Below are 17,513 nucleotides of genomic sequence, written 5' to 3' on the forward strand. Positions count from 1 at the left end.
TGGATTCGTGGTATCAAAGTCTGTGACGTCGTGAAGATCAAAGACATTGGAAAACGTCTAGAAAAAGAAGACACGCCTAGGATAAAAGTATTCGTCAAATCCTTGGTCAACACAAACTGACGACGCAAAAGCGTCTTACTTACACCAGCCTTTCAACTTTAAGGTAAATTGCATTCTTTTTATTATCTCCTTCCTCGAATTGTTTCTGTATTTTGATATTCAATGGCTTTTACACGTGAATAGTCACAGCGTTTGTAAAAGGCATACAAAAAAACAACAGCACCTGTCTAATAGACACTGGGTATAGTCTATGAGTAGGACATTCATATGCCCAAATTAAACAATGCCCAAATCCCCGAAACTCATTAATATTACTGTTTTTATGTTAAATATGGAGGCCAAAGGTTGCGAGCTTCCAAATTGTAGATAGCCTGAATCAAAACGTTACCCCTTTCAAGTATCTCTGATGAAACGTAACATAAAGCTGTTTGATACAGAAAGTTAAAAAACAAAAAACAAAACAAAGATGGGGTAAGTCTGACTGACACTTTGTTTCTAATCATGAAGCGTCTTACAATTTTCATACGTCCACAGTGAACTTTCACAATGAAAGCTAAGTGGAGCTACGTCTACGCTTACCTTAACCACATTATATATGTATGTATATATGAATATATATATCTTGCTAATTTTTACATTAAACACGTAAATCTATTGCTGCGGCGCATTTTTGTTTCTAGCTAACGGCTAGCATACATTAGCTTACTGTGTCGTTTTTAGAAGAAGATTTTTAAAAAGAAGCTAAAATTAGCATTATGTAGGTATGCCGGTAAAATTTCAATAATGAATTGATTTACATATGAACAGCATTATGGGACAGATAATTTGTAAAGACGATTCCAGTGATGCATATCATCATTTTAGTTTTTGCCTCTTCAAAACCTGTGAAAATACCACAATTTTTGGTCTTCCTAATACAAAGACAATACTGTATAGGAGGTTGAGATTTTTGGTGTGGCCTTTTTGTTGAATCTAAATAAATGTTATACTTTATTCAAAAGGTTGGTGCTTTGTATTACGGAAGAGAATTAAGGTCAGTGAAGAGAGAAAAAAATGTTTCGCAGGATTCTCACTTTATTCTCAGAATTCTCACTTTAAAGTGAGAATAAGAGTAGCACTAATAAAGTTTCTGACTTTAAAGTGAGAATTCTGAGATTAAAGGCAGAATTCTCACTTTTAAGTGAGAATGACTAAAGTGAGAATTCTGAGAATAAAGTCACAACCCTGCCAAACTTTTTTTTTCTCTCTACACTGGCCCTAATCCTCTTCCGTAGTATTTTCACTGGAGGTTTGCTAATCACAGAATCAGACAATATGCTAAACTTAAAAGGCAAGGTTTTTGAAATAATGGTCAAGAGCCAAGTTTGCAGATGACAAATACATATAAAGGAATTAATATAGCACAGTTAAAAGGCAGTCTTAGTTGGATCCACTGTACATTATTTCAAACTCAAATTAGTATTACAAAACTTATGTTTGAAACCAATGTAATTTAAAAATGAAGTAGTATTTGAACTAATTAATGTTTCTTCAGAAAATACATTTTCCCTGAGTGTTTACTTGATGTGGGCTTAGACCAGCTTGATTGTGAAGCAGTCTATATGATATTATACATTCTATGACATTATTTGAAAGATTACCCATTTGTAGTGTAATGTCTCATTTAAGGCATCTCAAATTACCAGACAATAGTATATTGTCATCACTTGAAACTGGCCCTGCAGAACATCTGGTGACGGAGAAATGATGTCAATGATGGCACGTCAGCAGCTGCTCCAACCAACAGCAGTTCAGCGCGCGCGCATGCGTGCACTTGAGCCGGCAGTCAGGTGATGCTGTGGCACATGTGGTTACTCTCAAAGCAATTGGCTGAGACTCAGCTTGCTTTAGAAAGACGCGATGGTGCACATCAAGTGAACATCCGTTTGGAGTCAGATGAGATGAATGTTGCTTTAACGTAAGTCATCACGAAAAGATGATGTTTATAGCAAAATAGACCAGGAAGCAAGTAAAAAATGAAAAGTCCCATCTCATAGTTACAGCACCAACTCTTTGGTTCACATGACGGCAGCATTATTTGGTCACTGCAAAACAACAACAATAACCTGTTTGTCTGCGGATTGCTGTCGTCATTAACCAGGTATTCAGTCAGTAAAGCTCTTAAGTAGTGGCAGGTCATTGCACTTTTGCAGAACTCAGTGACTTGTGTTTTTACATACATCGCGTTGCATATAGAGGAATACTGGATATAGCTTCTGAACAACTTATCAGGTAACTGGCGTTTATTTTATAATTACACTTTTTGATCTTGTTGGACTTAAGCTCCTATGGTGGATTCATAAATCTAATGACTAAACTATAAGTTTATATTCTTATAAGTTATATAGTGTCTAATGCAAAAGAAATTAAATTGCAGTTTCTTTGTTTTGTTATTCCATTGTGGCCAAAGAAAGCATTTTTTTTAAACCGAAACATGCCTCTTGGCCAAGCTCATTTTATTTTTCTCTTAAAAAATAAAATAGAATAAAAAGTAAGTGCTTATTATTTTGTTAGCAACCATTAAATTCAAATATCTTAATAATAATTGAATATAAATGTATGTGATATAATGCAAAGATCATTTTTATTTTTTATTTTGGGTTGTACAAAGAGTTCAGTACTGTGTAAAAACAGTTTGGCCTGTAGTAACCTTAGCCAGCATGACTGTAGCTTGTTGTTAGACTGCGTGCGCGTGCGCGTGTCTGCAGGGGGATGGTTTCATAGTAACATTCGTTGGAGTAGCGAGAGTGTGCATTGGGGCGGGTCTTGTTGACGCTTTGCTACAACTCCCCCCCTTTTATTCATTTTGCTACCATGACCTTATATGGCGGATGAGTCTTGTGGCGTGAGCAATTTCATCCTATCAGATCGCTTTGGGGATGGGGGGTGGGGGGGGGGGGGGGGGTGGTAGTGTGCAGAAGGAAGCCGGCAGACCTGGCAGGGTGGGGTTTTTCTAGGGGAGGGACCATCCAAGTCGGCTGCTTTTTGAAAATGAATGATCGGCTGCTTGTGTTGTAGTTGTAGACGCACTAGGAGATTAATATTTTACACTTGAAGGAACTTCATTGTACACCAAAATTTCAACCAGGACAATAATCCGTTTGCAGCAATGCAACGTGAGTATTTCGTTTCAGTCATCATTTACATTCCATGTAAATGGATTGGATTTTTCCTTTTACCTTATGTACTAGCTTTCACTTGGCATGCTTTTCCCCCTATGAACAGAAATGTATCTTTGGAGGCTGTGGCGAATGCACCCCCCTCCAGGTTTTCTGTCACTAGTATTTCATTGATTTTCATTTTTATTAGTACATGTGATCATCTTTTTATTTGTTACTGGTGCAGCTTTGTTGCTGAATATTCAGTATTTACTCCGTCTGAACATGATGTGGATTGTGGATACTGCAATCATTCTGTTAATGATATGTGGAGATCTGGTCTAGCGCAGCAAGGGTGTAACCCACCCGTGCCAGACACTTGTTGTCAATGTAAATGACTGTTTTCCTCCATGAGGACATCGAGGAGATGGTATATTTTTGTTTCCATCAGCTTTTCTGTAGAATAGACGCACACAACACATAAAATGATGCAGTAACGTGATCATGCATTAAGGAAGGATGCTGAGGGTCATGTCCAGTCATAAACTGCTAATATGGGTGCTTGTTGAGAGGGAGCAGCTGGTGAATGGTGTACGTCATTCTGAGGGTGATAAATATAATCCTGTTTTTGCTCAGTGTTAATTTAAAGGACGTAAAGGTCACAAATTTGGATAGAGAGACATCTCAAGGGAAAGCTTGAAATCTTGAATATTTGATGATAACCCAACTGAATTTGACTATATTGATCAGTGTTGGATTTGAGGGAAACAGCTTGTGACCACTGACCAGCTCTAAAAGATTTTAGTGTGGTTCAGTATGTCACTCCAGCTGTTGCAGGAATAGAACAGCTGTGTCAAAGCATGACTGCTCTACTTTTATAATCCGCTTTCAAATGCTCGAATGCAGTTGGAATCAGTCAGTTTGAGAATTTGTGGTTTTACAGAAGTTGAAATGGAGAAGAGGCCCATATTTAATCCAATAGGTGTTCCTTGTAAACCTGCATGACAAGGAAGTAGCTTCAGTCATGATAATTTATTTACTTAATAATATTAAGTTATTTTCAAAAGAGCGGGGTTAAAGGCCTTTTTGATTCAGATCTCCGGTGACTGACGGGAGCTCGAAAGTTTATCATTTGGAATGACAAACATCCATCAAGATGAGACTCATGACACTCATACAACCCACGGACAAGACACGTTTTACATCTGCTTTACGTAGCATGTGAACAGTATCACAACTCTTGACTCATACCACATCAAGAGTGGGCACAAGGTCAGCTGACTGCTTGTCTGTCACATGACTGATGTAGAATTGCCATGTGATGGAAACATATTTTGCTTCTGCTCTCTGACCTCTCGCAGTCATGTCAGCTAGTGCAGTTGTCCTGACAGGTCAGTTATAACTGGGCAACAGGTCAGTGTTGTGTTTTGCTTGCGTTTCTATATTTCATACCAGAAGTCAAATCAAAAAGTTGCCATTGTATGCCAAAATAAAAGAAAAAAATAATATTGCATTGACTTTTCGGGTATTTTTCTGATACATACTTGGCCAATAAGGATGATTCTGATTCAATCATTTACAGCAATGAGAATTTAGAATCTTCTCTCCTCTCATGCATGTTTTTGTAATGACAGAAGTTTGAGAAACACGGGGAGAACATGCAAAGTCTGCATAAAAAGGTCATATGAGGCAGATGTGTTACCCACCACTGCCTTATCCAAAATCAGTGGTCCATTATGTAAGGTTTGACACTGAAATCTGTGCCATTGATGTCAGAATAACCTTGGCTAGAAAACACCCAGGTGCAAGTCTTGTGTTTACTACAGTCACGAGTCACGACATCATGTCTTATGCAATTAGAGTACGGGAGCAAGGTTTCAACACCATGTCTTAAAATGTTTTGTGGGCTGTATGGCTTAACAATTGAGTATCAGACAGGATGTCAAGCTGTACTTGGGTCAAGGCAGAGATGTTATCAGTGATTTGCACTTGACTCAACCAACATTAGGATGAGCTTTGTTTCATGAGATTGACATGTTGTTTGCCTTCTGTGCCTTCTTGTCTTGCAGTGACCGTGTGTGAGCCCTCTACCATGTCTGAGGCTGACGTGCTTCAGCCGCATCAATCTGTTGCCTTCACCGAGTCTTCCTGCAACTCGGGCAACAACTCAGCACCTCTTCATCATGCTTTGGATGTGGCCAAGTGTGTACACGCACACACACACACACACACACACACACACACACACACACACACACACACACACACACACACACACACACGCGCTTTAATGACACTTATTTATCCAAACGCGGAGGACACTGCAAGCAAAAAACGACACGCTATGTTGAATATTTTTATCTTAGTCATTTGAAAATGTATCAGAATCATTTAAACTGTACTAGTGTACTATAAGTAAAATGTATAAAGCCAGTCAAGTCAATTAGGATAGAAGTGTTTTTGCTCTTAAGTCCAGCTCGTCTGTTTCTGTGCAAAGGATCACGTTTCTGCCTCTGGTTTTCCTCAAGAATGTGGCAATGTCCCAAGATGATGATCTTGGGACATCGGCCTCCTATTGGTAACATGTTTTTCCCGTTCCTTTGACCCAGTGAGTCCTCAGAGGAAGAACCCACAGTGGAAAGGGAAGAGGAGACAGCCGACCCTAATGCAGTCACCAGCAACCCGGAGGTCTCCAATGATCATACCTTGAACACACAAACAGGTGACACAGAACAAACGCAGTGCTGATAAGCAGAACACTATTTACATTTGCTGTCCCCCACCATTTGAATGTTTGCATGAATGGTACGACTGGTTCATGATCACAGTGGAGAGTATCTACTCAAAACTTGCTGACAGCTTTATGTTGAAGGCACTTTGGTGAACTCAGCAGGCAATTGATGTCATTTCCTGACACCCTTTCATTTGGACACCCTTTCCTGGCTTTGTACAGAGGGGAGAAAATGTTATGAGACATCACAATATTTAGTGTAGGAATACAAATAATGAAAGGTAAAATTTACTAGGGTGGTATGTCAATGAATTTGTTGAGCATAGCATGGTTAAAGATTAATTTGCTTGTTCCCGCTTTGCATCCGCCAATGAGCAGCTGTCTTAGGCCATAAATTTGCTATCAGTTAACTTTCAATGTGCACAGGCAGTGCAGTGAGTCCTGCACATCTGGTTGCAAATTTACTCCGGTTTATTAAGAAACATAAAATGGAATTGAGGTGTTCATTTTCTAATTGATTATCTAAAGGAGAGATTAATTTTCTCGCTGACCTTTTTTATGATCAGAGCAAAACAGCCTTGATGTATCTAGAATGAGACATTAGTAATATCAGATTGATACAAGTTAATTATGACAATGCTACGTTAGTGTGTTAGGGAGCTGTTGCCAAGCAATTTTGTCTTATTTTGTAGTGGTCACTTTTAACTCATTCACTGCCATTGACGGCTATAGACGTCAAACATTCATTTGAACTATTTCTATTAGTTTTCCACTTTTTCCACTTTTGTTAATAAGAGTATGAAAACCTAAAAAAACCCATTTAGAACAGATATAAAATTTGTGATTAATCGTGGGTGATGATAATGTTAAGCACGACTTCAATAGTTAACTCACAATTAATCGCAAAATTTATATCTGTTCTAAATGTACAATAAAAAATATTTTTCTAAGTCTCCATACTCTTGTTCAAAAAAGTTCCTTGCCGCTAACGTCACTTAACAAATGATTGATATAAATGGAAATAGCAACCATTTCATTTTCTTTGTGACCAGTGCATTTGAGATAATTTGAATATATGAATATCTCTATTTATTTAATTTTTTTGATTTGTCTTAATTTCTTTACACATGAGGACCCTTTTGTCAGAGCCGATCACATTTAGTTTTTGATAGTTCTCTAGACTTATATACGATATGTCTCCATGTCCTCCAGTAAATGCTCAGCGCCCAGAGACTCTGTCATTGCCAGCAGCAGCAGCTATAGTACCAAAGTCCAACCTGTGGACAAGTCAACCCGATGGCGAAGTGAAGATCCGCATGGAGGACTCCGGCCTGGCCGCAGAGACCCCGCTGACGGTCCATCAGCTCTTTGCGTCAGCCGTGAGGAATTTTGGCAAGTATCCTGCTGTGAGCTGGAAAGAAGGCGAGCAGAAGAAGAGCTTGAACTACAAGGAATATTATGAGACCTGTCGTGCAGCAGCCAAGAGCTTCCTTAAGGTAAGATGATTAGAGAAGCCGACATATTGCTCAATTATTGAGCCGCCGGGTGTCACAAAAAGCTCATTTAATAATGCATCAACAAAACTGTTCATTAGGTTTTCGACATTAGACTTTGGATTTCATCCCATGAAATATTGGGTTTTCTTGGTTTTGCTGTGGAAAATCTTCAGACATATCTGATCTTTCGGTGAATATTTTAGTCTCTGCCTGATTTGTTTCTTACAAATAATTCTTTGCTGAATCCAGTGTGGAATTTCTCGCTCATTAGTCTCACAACACACCACACAACTATTCAGTCTTGTTTGAAACAATTTCCATAATGTCATGTGGCAGCGGACTTGAAAAGTCAAGTTGATGTGGAAAAGACAGCAATGCCGCATCAACCCGTCTGACTGGATTGCAAGCCACACTTTGCAGTTAATGCAAGTCACAGTGTGCTCTTGATTATTATTATTTTATTTTATTTTATTTTATTTTTTTCTTGAGACCTAAGTATTGTTCATTCGGTAATTTTACCGATTTAACATGTCATCATCATTGCTCTCTTTTTATTTATTTTTTAATTTTGTGTGGGGGTGTGCGTGCGTGAGAGTGTGTATTCATTAGTTCACCTAAAACCTATTAAAAATCCCATACCGTTCACCTAAAGCGAATACTTCAGAATCCAGCTAGAGTCGTGAAGTGTCAGGAGACCCGAGGAAGGATCAAAGAAAAGAAAGAAAAGTGAAATCCAGCACCGACCAGACATTACCTACTACCCACCGGGTTACCAACCAGAGTCTTTCACCAACACCAGAAACATAAAAATTCCAACAAATTAGGGAGACCTCAAGAGACCAAAGGAGAGACTGAGGAAAGGAAGGAAGGACAGATGAAGCAGCGTGAGATCCACAGACACCAGCCTCCACCGATTCAACGACCAGAGGAAGAAGCAGATTGTGTTTGAGTTTCGATAGATGCTGGTGTGGTGGATCTGGCATGCATGAAAATCTCCACCAAAGAGGGGAGCCGTCGACCCCTGCCAGGACAGAGCAAGCGCAACACCTCAGGGCCCCCCAGGCAAGGGCAGCGCCAAGGGACAACCCCGGGCCCCTGCTCTTGATTATTATAATGTACACAGCGTCACACACTTGCTTGTACAGAAATATTTATAGGCTTCTCGGTCCATGTGCGCTTAAGTCATGTGGCATGTTAGCACATTGGATTCTTCGGGGGCAAGTTGCACACTTCACACATTTGAAACGTAAAGCTGTTTGTCCAAAGCAGCCACTGATATTGTATTTCATCTGCTTGTTGTTACTCAGCAGTTCAAACTTGCTGCCAAGTTTCATTGAATTATTTATGTTGACAGGTAAAACATAATGAGTCAAAACAATGAGTCTTCATTTATTGAGAAAAAAATACTAGATACTGGATGAGAATTACTGCTGCCCAAGCAAGTCTAGTTGACCTATTTGGGAATTTGGCTAGTGATAGACCGATATGGTTTTTTCAGTGCTGATGCCAATTATTAGTAGTCAAGGAGACCGATTACTGATATTTCAAGCTGATATTCATTTGCCGTAAAAGAGAAAATATTAGTGTTAAAATTTGAAAAAATTACATTGTTGAAATGCCATTAAGCATGTTTGGTAAAACAGCTTTCCAGATTTTCAGCACTTTGAAGGTTTTACTTTTAATTTTTAAATATATAAAGAATAGACAACTTTGTTTAAAAATGATCAAAATTGCAGGGAGTTTCCCTACTCTAAAGTTTTCTACTGCAGAGAAAAAAAAAAAATTCAACATAATTTCTTAATTTTACATAATTAATTTCAATTACATTTGAATTAAATTTTAATTTTAAATAAAAAGTGTAGGGGAGTTCCCAGTGTCACACTTTTATAAAGTAAGGTGGAAATTTAAAAAATACATAAATGAAAAGTTCCCTGTGTCTCACTGAGCGACAAATGCATGTAGCCAATTTGGGGTTTTCCTCAGGGTTCGTAAAAAGGTTTCGAAAAATCTTCAGACAGTGAAAAATTGTCTGCACATGTTCAAAATTTCTTTGCAACAAGTGAAAACTGTCTGTGAACATCTTACAAATCTTGATGAAAACCCAACTACATTCGCAGGCATTCACCACCTAGTGAGATGCCATCTTTATCGGCCTTCAGATTCATAAAAAGGCTGCCGATAATCGGTCTATCTCTAAATTTGTCAGACTATGCTGCGCCTTTTTGAGCGTTCCAGTGGACCTAGGACAGAGGTGGGTAATCTCGGTCCTCGAGGGCCGGAGTCCTGCAGGTTTTGGAGGTTTCTCACTTCCAACACAAGCTGATTCCAATCAACAGGATCGTTATCAGGCTTATGCAGACCTTACTGATGAGCTGATCATATATCAGCTGTGTTGGAGAAGGGCAACACGCAAAACCTGAAGGACTCCGGCCCTCGATGCCCACCTCTGACCTCGGGCGTTTCCTATCACATGCTTCTGGCACACCTGACAATTTGTGTTCCCTCCCATAACGGCGCACATCTACGAGTAGGTCCCATTATGTCAGTCTAGATTAAGATTATCCACTCATTGTGTGTGTCTGTCTACAGCTTGGGTTGCAGCGTTACCATGGCGTAGGCATCCTGGGTTTCAACTCTGTTGAGTGGTTCATCTCTGACATTGGAGCCATTTTGGCAGGGTGAGTTTTTTGTTTTTACTGTACAGTACTGTACGTGCTTTATAAATAAAGTTGAGTTGAGTTCATCTCAGCGAGTATATGTGTAACTTAATGGAGAAGCGTTTCACTCACTAATCAATATCTGACTTGATATGTAAGAACTCACTGTCGACTGTGATCAATAGTCCTCTTTGTCTTACTTAAAGGCAGTTAATAACTAATCAAAAGCTCCTGTGTTTACACGATTACAAACATTGAGGAAGAGAAGCTTAAGATTTGAGCCGCACTTCCTCCAGTAGTTTGATGGTGAAACACGAGGAGTTCCACAACGTCATCTAGAAACCAAAACCCTGCAGCTAAAAAAGATGATGACTCATTGATTGGTAAAGGCCATCTTTGTGAGAGCTGATCTGATTACTAAACACCATATTAACTAGTGGCTACTATTGAATGATCACATAACACACAGAAGGCTTTATTCAGAATTTGACAGTCCCTTGTGGGTTTTCTGGTTCCTCTCCTAGATGACCCAACAGGTAAATGTTTGTCCCTTGTGTGTTGCAGTGGCTTTGCTGTGGGCATCTACACAACCAACTCCCCAGAGGCCTGCCAGTATGTGGCAGAGAACTGCAGGGCCAATGTCATAGTGGTGGAGAACCACAAGCAGCTGCAGAAGATCCTTCAGGTGCAAGACAATCTGCCGCACTTGAAAGCCATCGTCCAGTACAAGGGCTCACTGAAAGAGGAGCGACCGAATGTGTACAATGTAAGTCAACTACAGATGAATGATGCGTGTTGCGTGGGTACAAGCAGCAGTACATTGAGCTTTGTCTTTTTCATGCAGTGGGCTACGTTCTTGAAACTGGGATGTGACGTTCCCGATGCTTCGCTTGATGAGGTCATCGACAGCCAGAAGCCAAATCAGTGCTGCACGCTCATCTACACCTCAGGAACCACCGGCCAACCCAAAGGAGTCATGCTCAGCCATGACAATGTAAGCGACTGAGTCACATGTGCCCGATGCTGACTTTTTTTCTTCTTTTTTTTTTAAAAGAGCCACAGCAGGCTTTTTAGTTAGGAGATCATTTGTACAAGAAATTGATCTAGTGATATCCTACCTTGGTTCTTTGGATGTTTTTTTGTAATTACAACTTATACTTACAGTATGTTTACATATTTGGAATGAAATACAGCTCCATAGTGAGGATATGTGGTACACAAGATGGATGGATGGATAGTATTGCAATAACAGTATTTATTGGATCCCAAGACTAAGATACTAAAGTAAACTGCAATGTGACCGGTTTTCTGAAGTTGAGCTGTGATTGATGATTGTTATCTGAGCCCTAAGCAAGTTGCAAAATGGCCGCCCGTGATGGCTAAAATCGGGGTGGATTTTGCTAGAGAAAGGGAAGTCAGCCTTAAACATTTCTTGACAATAATATGTTACATGTGACCTCACAAGTCTAAACATGACATTCTGATTAATATTACTTTTGTGGAATATGAGTTATGCAGCAAAATCCAGCCTTATCCATTTCAGGGGGCGGCCATTTTGGCACTTGCTGTCGACTGAATATGACATCACAGTGACTCAAGGCTCAGGCAACGGCCAATCACAGCTCACTTGTTTTCTGAAGCTGAGCTGTGATTAACTGTTACCTGACACCTGAGCAACTGTGATGTTATTTTCACTCAACAGCAAGTGGCAAAATGGCCACCTTCTGATATTGATAAAAACTGCTGGACTTAGACAAGTGGGGCTGCATAGGACATATTATTGTCAAAAATGTTTTGGTTTGACTTCCCCTTTAACTCCTATTCTACATATTGTTATTATTTAGCTTGATGGATCATCATATACAACTTGTATGCTTGTCTCCTTCACCCTCAGCTGACATGGACGGCGCTGGCCACCGGCCGCCACGTGCGCCTAACGGACGCCACCGAGTCCCAGGAGGTGGTGGTCAGCTACCTTCCCCTCAGCCACATCGCCGCCCAGATGGTGGACGTCTGGCTCACCATGAGGGTGGGCGGGGTTACGCACTTTGCTGAGCCAGATGCACTAAAGGTGAGTCGTGTTTGTGAACTTACCTACTGGCATGCTTGTCTTGGATTTAGATCATTCAGTTCCAAAAGGGGTAGAGCGCAGTTTGATGCTGTTGTCCAAAATGGCCAGTAGAGGGTAGCATATTTTGTTCCCCGCCATTGTACACATGTTGTTCTGTTATCAGGGCTCTCTGGTGAACACCTTGAAGGAGGTGCGGCCCACCGCCTTCATGGGGGTGCCTCGTGTCTGGGAGAAGATGCAAGAGAAGATGAAGGCCACCGGAGCAAAGTCGTCCACCGTTCGCCGCAAAGTTGCCGCCTGGGCCAAAGACGTGGGTCTGCAGACCAATCTGAGCAAGATGAATCGGTATGTACACGCGTTTTAAGTCTCGCTCCGGACTTTGGAGATTGAAACAGCTGGTTGATAATGTGTTGTCTTTTGACGAAACAGCACGGCAGAGCACACGCCGTTGAGCTACCAAATAGCCAAGAAGCTTGTATTCAAGAAGGTGCGCAAGGCTCTGGGCTTGGACCGCTGCCAAAAGTGCTACACGGGTGCCGCCCCAATTACCAGGGACACGCTGGAGTTCTTCCTCAGCCTGGACATTCCACTGTACGAGCTGTACGGCATGAGCGAGAGCACCGGACCGCACACCGTATCCATCCCGAATGCCTTTCGGATCACCAGGTATTTGCTGTTTGTCGATCTGAGTTTACACTTGCATGATTAGTGAATTAAGTGTGCCAAATGTTTTTTTGTTTGTTCTTTTTTCCCCCCTCTTACAGCTGTGGCATAGAGCTCCCTGGATGCAAGACAAAGTTGCACAACCCAGACAAGGACGGGAATGGCGAAATCTGCTTCTGGGGTCGCCACGTCTTCATGGGTTACTTCAACATGGCCGACAAGACGGAGGAAACTATGGATTCGGAGGGCTGGCTGCATTCCGGCGACCTGGGCAAGCGCGATCGCAAGGGATTCCTCTTCATCACCGGGCGAATTAAAGGTGCGCCTAGTTAATGAGAGTTTGGACTGTAATGTTTGTACTTAGGCTAATGTGTACCTAGAAAAGTTCTCTCAACAGCAGGGCTGGATGAGTATGGGAAAAATAATATTTAAATATGTATTTAAATATATGCTGTATGTAATTCAACTTATCACCTAACTCCAACTGGATTGTCATTTAACGTCTTAAATGACGCTTAGGGACGGCAGAATCGCACTGATTCGCTCCGGGCTAGCTACAAGCTACATGGTGCATTCAGGGTCCTTTCACAACGTAGGGAACTGCAGTGTTCTGCACAATAATCGTTTTTTCTCTGATCATTACATTTTAATGATCGAGAGAAGCCAAAATCGAAATTGCAATAAAATTTCGGTTAATCGTCCAGCCCTACTCAACAGTGTCCATTTTGTTATTTTAGAGCTAATCATCACAGCAGGAGGCGAGAACATCCCTCCCGTGCCGACCGAGGATGCAATCAAGGAAGCCTTGCCGCTGATAAGCAATGCCATGCTGATAGGAGACAAGAGGAAGTTTCTGTCCATGCTGCTCACCATTAAGGTATGACGAAACACTGACTTGTGTAAGCATTACAGCATCATGGTGGCATCTTATGCTCATGCAGATAATAACACTTACCAAAACATCACCAGATAGTGAGCAGTATCTCAAAACATGGCATCCCATCTCATTTTTGTAACCTGACACTGCCATCTTGTGGCTGATTGCATCACTACATGACTACGTGAGGATGCTTGAAAGTTTCATGCTAAGGACTTTAAAAATACTACTGGAATTTTTTTTTTATTAATACAGAATATTATGTGAATTTACTAAAAAGAGAGAAATAATGATTTTTTTTTAAATCATCCTGACAATAAACTGATAAAATAGATGACTAATGTCAAGAAATGAACACCCAAGCCATGATTTTTTTTCTCCCCACCAGTGCGAGGTGAACGCCGACGGCGCCCCACTAGACGAGCTCACCCCAGAGGTGGTGGAGATCTGCAAGAGACTTGGCAGCAAAGCCACCCACGTCTCGGAGCTGGCGGGCGGCCGCGATCGCGCCGTCAACGCGGCCATCCAGGAGGCCATCAACCGCGTCAACGAGAAAGCCACCTCCAACGCGCAGCGCGTCCAGAAATGGCACATTCTCCAGAAGGACTTTTCCATCGTTGGCGGGGAGCTGGGTAAGGAGGGGGCACGCTTGATGGAAGATCGGGGAAAGGCAACTGGCCACTCTAATTGGCACATTGATTCACTGGGGGAAGGCACAAAACGATTTATTGTACTTGAATGTTGATTTTTGTACTGTCCTTGTTGAATGTTCAATTTCAAATGTCATTTTTGTCATACAAACTGATAATGACGAGTTTCTTTTGCGCAGGTCCCACCATGAAGCTGAAGCGGCCAGTGGTGTCAAAAATGTACAAAGATCAGATTGACAACTTTTACAAAGAAGTGTCATCTCCGACGACCCCCGACAACCCGCTGTCTCCCAAATAGAGAAAACGAGTTGCTCACTCCGCAGACTTGCTCATTTCTGCCATTTTCTCCATCTGCCTGTTAAACATTGTTCTCTAGTAACGATTTTTGATTGCCTTACTTGTTTTGGTTTGCATTTATGGATAAGAGGAAGCCATTGTAAATGACACTAGCTTTATATATATTTTTTCCAACTATTTATTTGTGTTACATCCAGATGTGAAGTAGCAGCAAAGAAAAGCTTGTTTGTGATTATCATTGCACTGTAATACTTGAGAAGAAAACAAAGCATTCCCCAAAAGCTGTTTAGAGAATGTTTGGAAATGTTTCTGTTTGCATGGGCCAATAGTATCACAAGAAGCAATTTAAAGCAAATCCTTCCTTTCATGGATCGCTTGAAAAAAGAAGTATCACATAACCTTGTAATCAAATTGCAGTATTTGTTAAAAACATGTCATCCTAGCCATATAGATGAAGCTTTTTGGCTGATGTGACTGTGCTGGAGCCACTGGTTCTAGCCTCTTTAACATGTGTCCACTTTCTGTATTGTAAATATGCTTTTGCTTTAAACATCCATGTTTTTGTTTAACTTGAAAGCGCAAATGCAAGATGACAACGTTGGATTACAGTCAACTGTTACACGTATCAGATGTGTCAAGAGAGCAAAGTATGGGTGGAGGACCCAGTCGCAGGCCAAGGAGGCAAAGGTGATGTATAAAAAATGACTTTAATTACTACAAAACAAAAGCGAACTCCAAATTGCAAGTGAAAACAAAACGTGGGAGGCAAAAACTGGTAACATGACAGGAGAACAATGACAATGAACCGACATAGACAAAGGGGAGACAGGAGACTAAATACACACACGCTAATGACACAACAAGACACACCTGGGGCAAGACACAAGTGGCTGAAGGCACTGATTGGTTGACACGAGGAAGGGCAGGATTACACTTAGCAAGACACACAAGGAAAAACAGAACCCAAACATGACGATGCCTTTTTAAGTTCTCGATCCAAACCGTCACCACACTTAATGCAACTGCTATCAGATGTTATGACGACGTGGCCGCAAGCATTTATTTTTCCCAGGGTACAGTTCCTACTTGAAAAGAGAAGTTGATTAAATCCAAAGAGCTCTAATGTAAATGAAGTCTTGAATGAAGAGAACATTGTAGGACTTTGTAGCACGCTTGTGATTGTTGCAACATGGTGGCTTTGGTGCTCTGGGTCGTGTAAAATACCTGAAGTTAAGGGTTTATGTGGTGTAATTTATATATTGTTTTCATGAGGTGATTGGGGATGGGGGAGGTTTCATCCTGTAAAGTTAATTATGTGCCTCCAGAATTTGTTACTCATTCCACTCAATTTATTGGAGGAATGGTGTGTGTTCAATTGTAATTTGAAGCATCAAACTGAAGTACTAAAGATGCTCTTGTTGGCAGTTACCTGCTTGGTGAGTCACTTGAGCAAAGGCACAAAGCAGGCAGAATGAAGGTCAATTACCAGAAAGGAAATAAATGTTGTATATCCTCGTATCTTGTGTTTCTTATTTACGGATTTAGAGAGGATCTCAGCGGCTGATTTTTTTTCTGTTTTTATTTAGAAAGTGAAAATGGATAGCATTGTCAACATTAGTTTTTACAGTTATTAATTATAAATGAATATAAATAATTGTATATACTTTTTTATAACTAAATGAAGCAATTTCTTGCGTAACTGAGAATATTGAATGAAAAAATAGAAACGTGGAATCATTAAATGGGAATGTTGAAAGACATGGAATTATGTCTATTAGTGAATGACTCGTAACGATATAGAATGATCTTGAATGGTAGTGGTTAAAAGACATGCATTGAATGATGTGGAAATATATGGAGTAAAGTGAAATTGGTAAAAATGTGCAATATGTGAGTGAAAAATGAGGAATTTTGGTATGTGGGAATGGAATTCGGTGAAATGTATTGAATTGAATTAATGGTTTATTTCGCCTCCATGCATTACACAGAGAGAAAATCCCCCCACAAACATCCTTTCGAACAAACTAACTAACTGAAAACGGCGGAAGCACCAGGCTTATTTTTGCCCATACAGTTCCATGAATCGCATCGAATTACAACAAACCTAAATGATGCCCAATTGGTAATGTTTTGGGGTTTTTTTAGGATAAAAATGTTAAATTGTGGGACAACTGTGACAAAAAACAGAGAGGTCTGATGAAGGCTTATTTTGGCTAAAACTGTTCATTTCACCGAGTTAACCACCAGCACTGGACTTTGGATCGTTATTTAATTTGTGAGGATTATTTTGATTTCAACATGGGATGAAATGTCATTTTATTACTATAATAATCTGTCGGGTTTGTATGCTAGTCACAGGCATTTACACCGTATATTTGCATTGCGTTGAATTGAGGAAATAAAATAAATGCCCAGATGTTCGGAATTGTCAAGACACAGCAATAGCGACAAAGCGCCACTAGGTGCCAGTATCACTGCAAATTCATTATGGTTCTTTCTCCATTTTTGCCTTTAAGGCATCTTCAAAGGATGAGTACTTATACTATAATATAGTTGTATATTTAAACAATATCAAATAAGAAGTTGTGATTAACTTTGGAGGCTCCATTGTTGAGTTTTTGGCGAGAGACCGTTAGGCCGAGCATAAGCTTGCTTCCAGTGACGTCACTAAGGCCTCCTTTCGGTCAACGGGGTCACGTTAAAATTCTAAAGCGTGATTCGCTGATGGTGGCGCTTCCATCAGTCCTGACATGAGTCTATTGATCAGCCCTGTAGCAATAAGGGCCTTTCCCACCAGAAAATGCTTCCCCATGGATGTTGAGGATGTGACGAGCCCGCGTGTCCTTTTCACCCCATGCGTAGCCACATGAACTC

General features: G+C 40.6%; 1 protein-coding gene across 3 annotated transcripts; it reads left to right on the forward strand.

Annotated features, from left to right (window-relative positions):
- Positions 1-5: 5 nt before the first annotated feature.
- Positions 6-16,157, forward strand: acsbg2 (acyl-CoA synthetase bubblegum family member 2). 3 transcript variants are annotated; one of them, XM_086090234.1, is made up of 14 exons: positions 6-163; positions 5,267-5,399; positions 5,807-5,919; positions 7,141-7,424; positions 10,014-10,102; positions 10,646-10,847; positions 10,926-11,075; positions 11,976-12,152; positions 12,316-12,497; positions 12,582-12,818; positions 12,917-13,134; positions 13,553-13,692; positions 14,081-14,324; positions 14,522-16,157. In XM_086090234.1, exons 2-14 carry the CDS (start codon positions 5,290-5,292, stop codon positions 14,638-14,640), a joined length of 2,265 nt encoding a protein of 754 aa, XP_085946360.1. In that variant the 5' UTR covers positions 6-163; positions 5,267-5,289; the 3' UTR covers positions 14,641-16,157. The 3 variants fall into 3 exon arrangements, with proteins under 3 accessions (XP_085946360.1, XP_085946361.1, XP_085946359.1); XM_086090235.1 differs by lacking the exon at positions 6-163 and adding an exon at positions 2,182-2,331; XM_086090233.1 differs by lacking the exon at positions 6-163 and adding an exon at positions 3,052-3,215.
- The last annotated feature ends 1,356 nt before the right edge of the window (positions 16,158-17,513 follow it).

This window comes from Leptonotus elevatus, chromosome 11 (assembly GCF_054856555.1).
Source record: "Leptonotus elevatus isolate MCC_2025b chromosome 11, RoL_Lele_1.0, whole genome shotgun sequence".
Lineage (NCBI taxonomy): Eukaryota > Metazoa > Chordata > Actinopteri > Syngnathiformes > Syngnathidae > Leptonotus > Leptonotus elevatus.

Bases quoted from the DNA above. Each gene is read 5' to 3' on its own strand.
- acsbg2 (XM_086090233.1), top strand. The intron at 12,498-12,581 runs GTATGTACACGC...TTGACGAAACAG, and splicing joins AATCTGAGCAAGATGAATCG to CACGGCAGAGCACACGCCGT. The intron at 13,135-13,552 runs GTGCGCCTAGTT...TTGTTATTTTAG, and splicing joins CATCACCGGGCGAATTAAAG to AGCTAATCATCACAGCAGGA.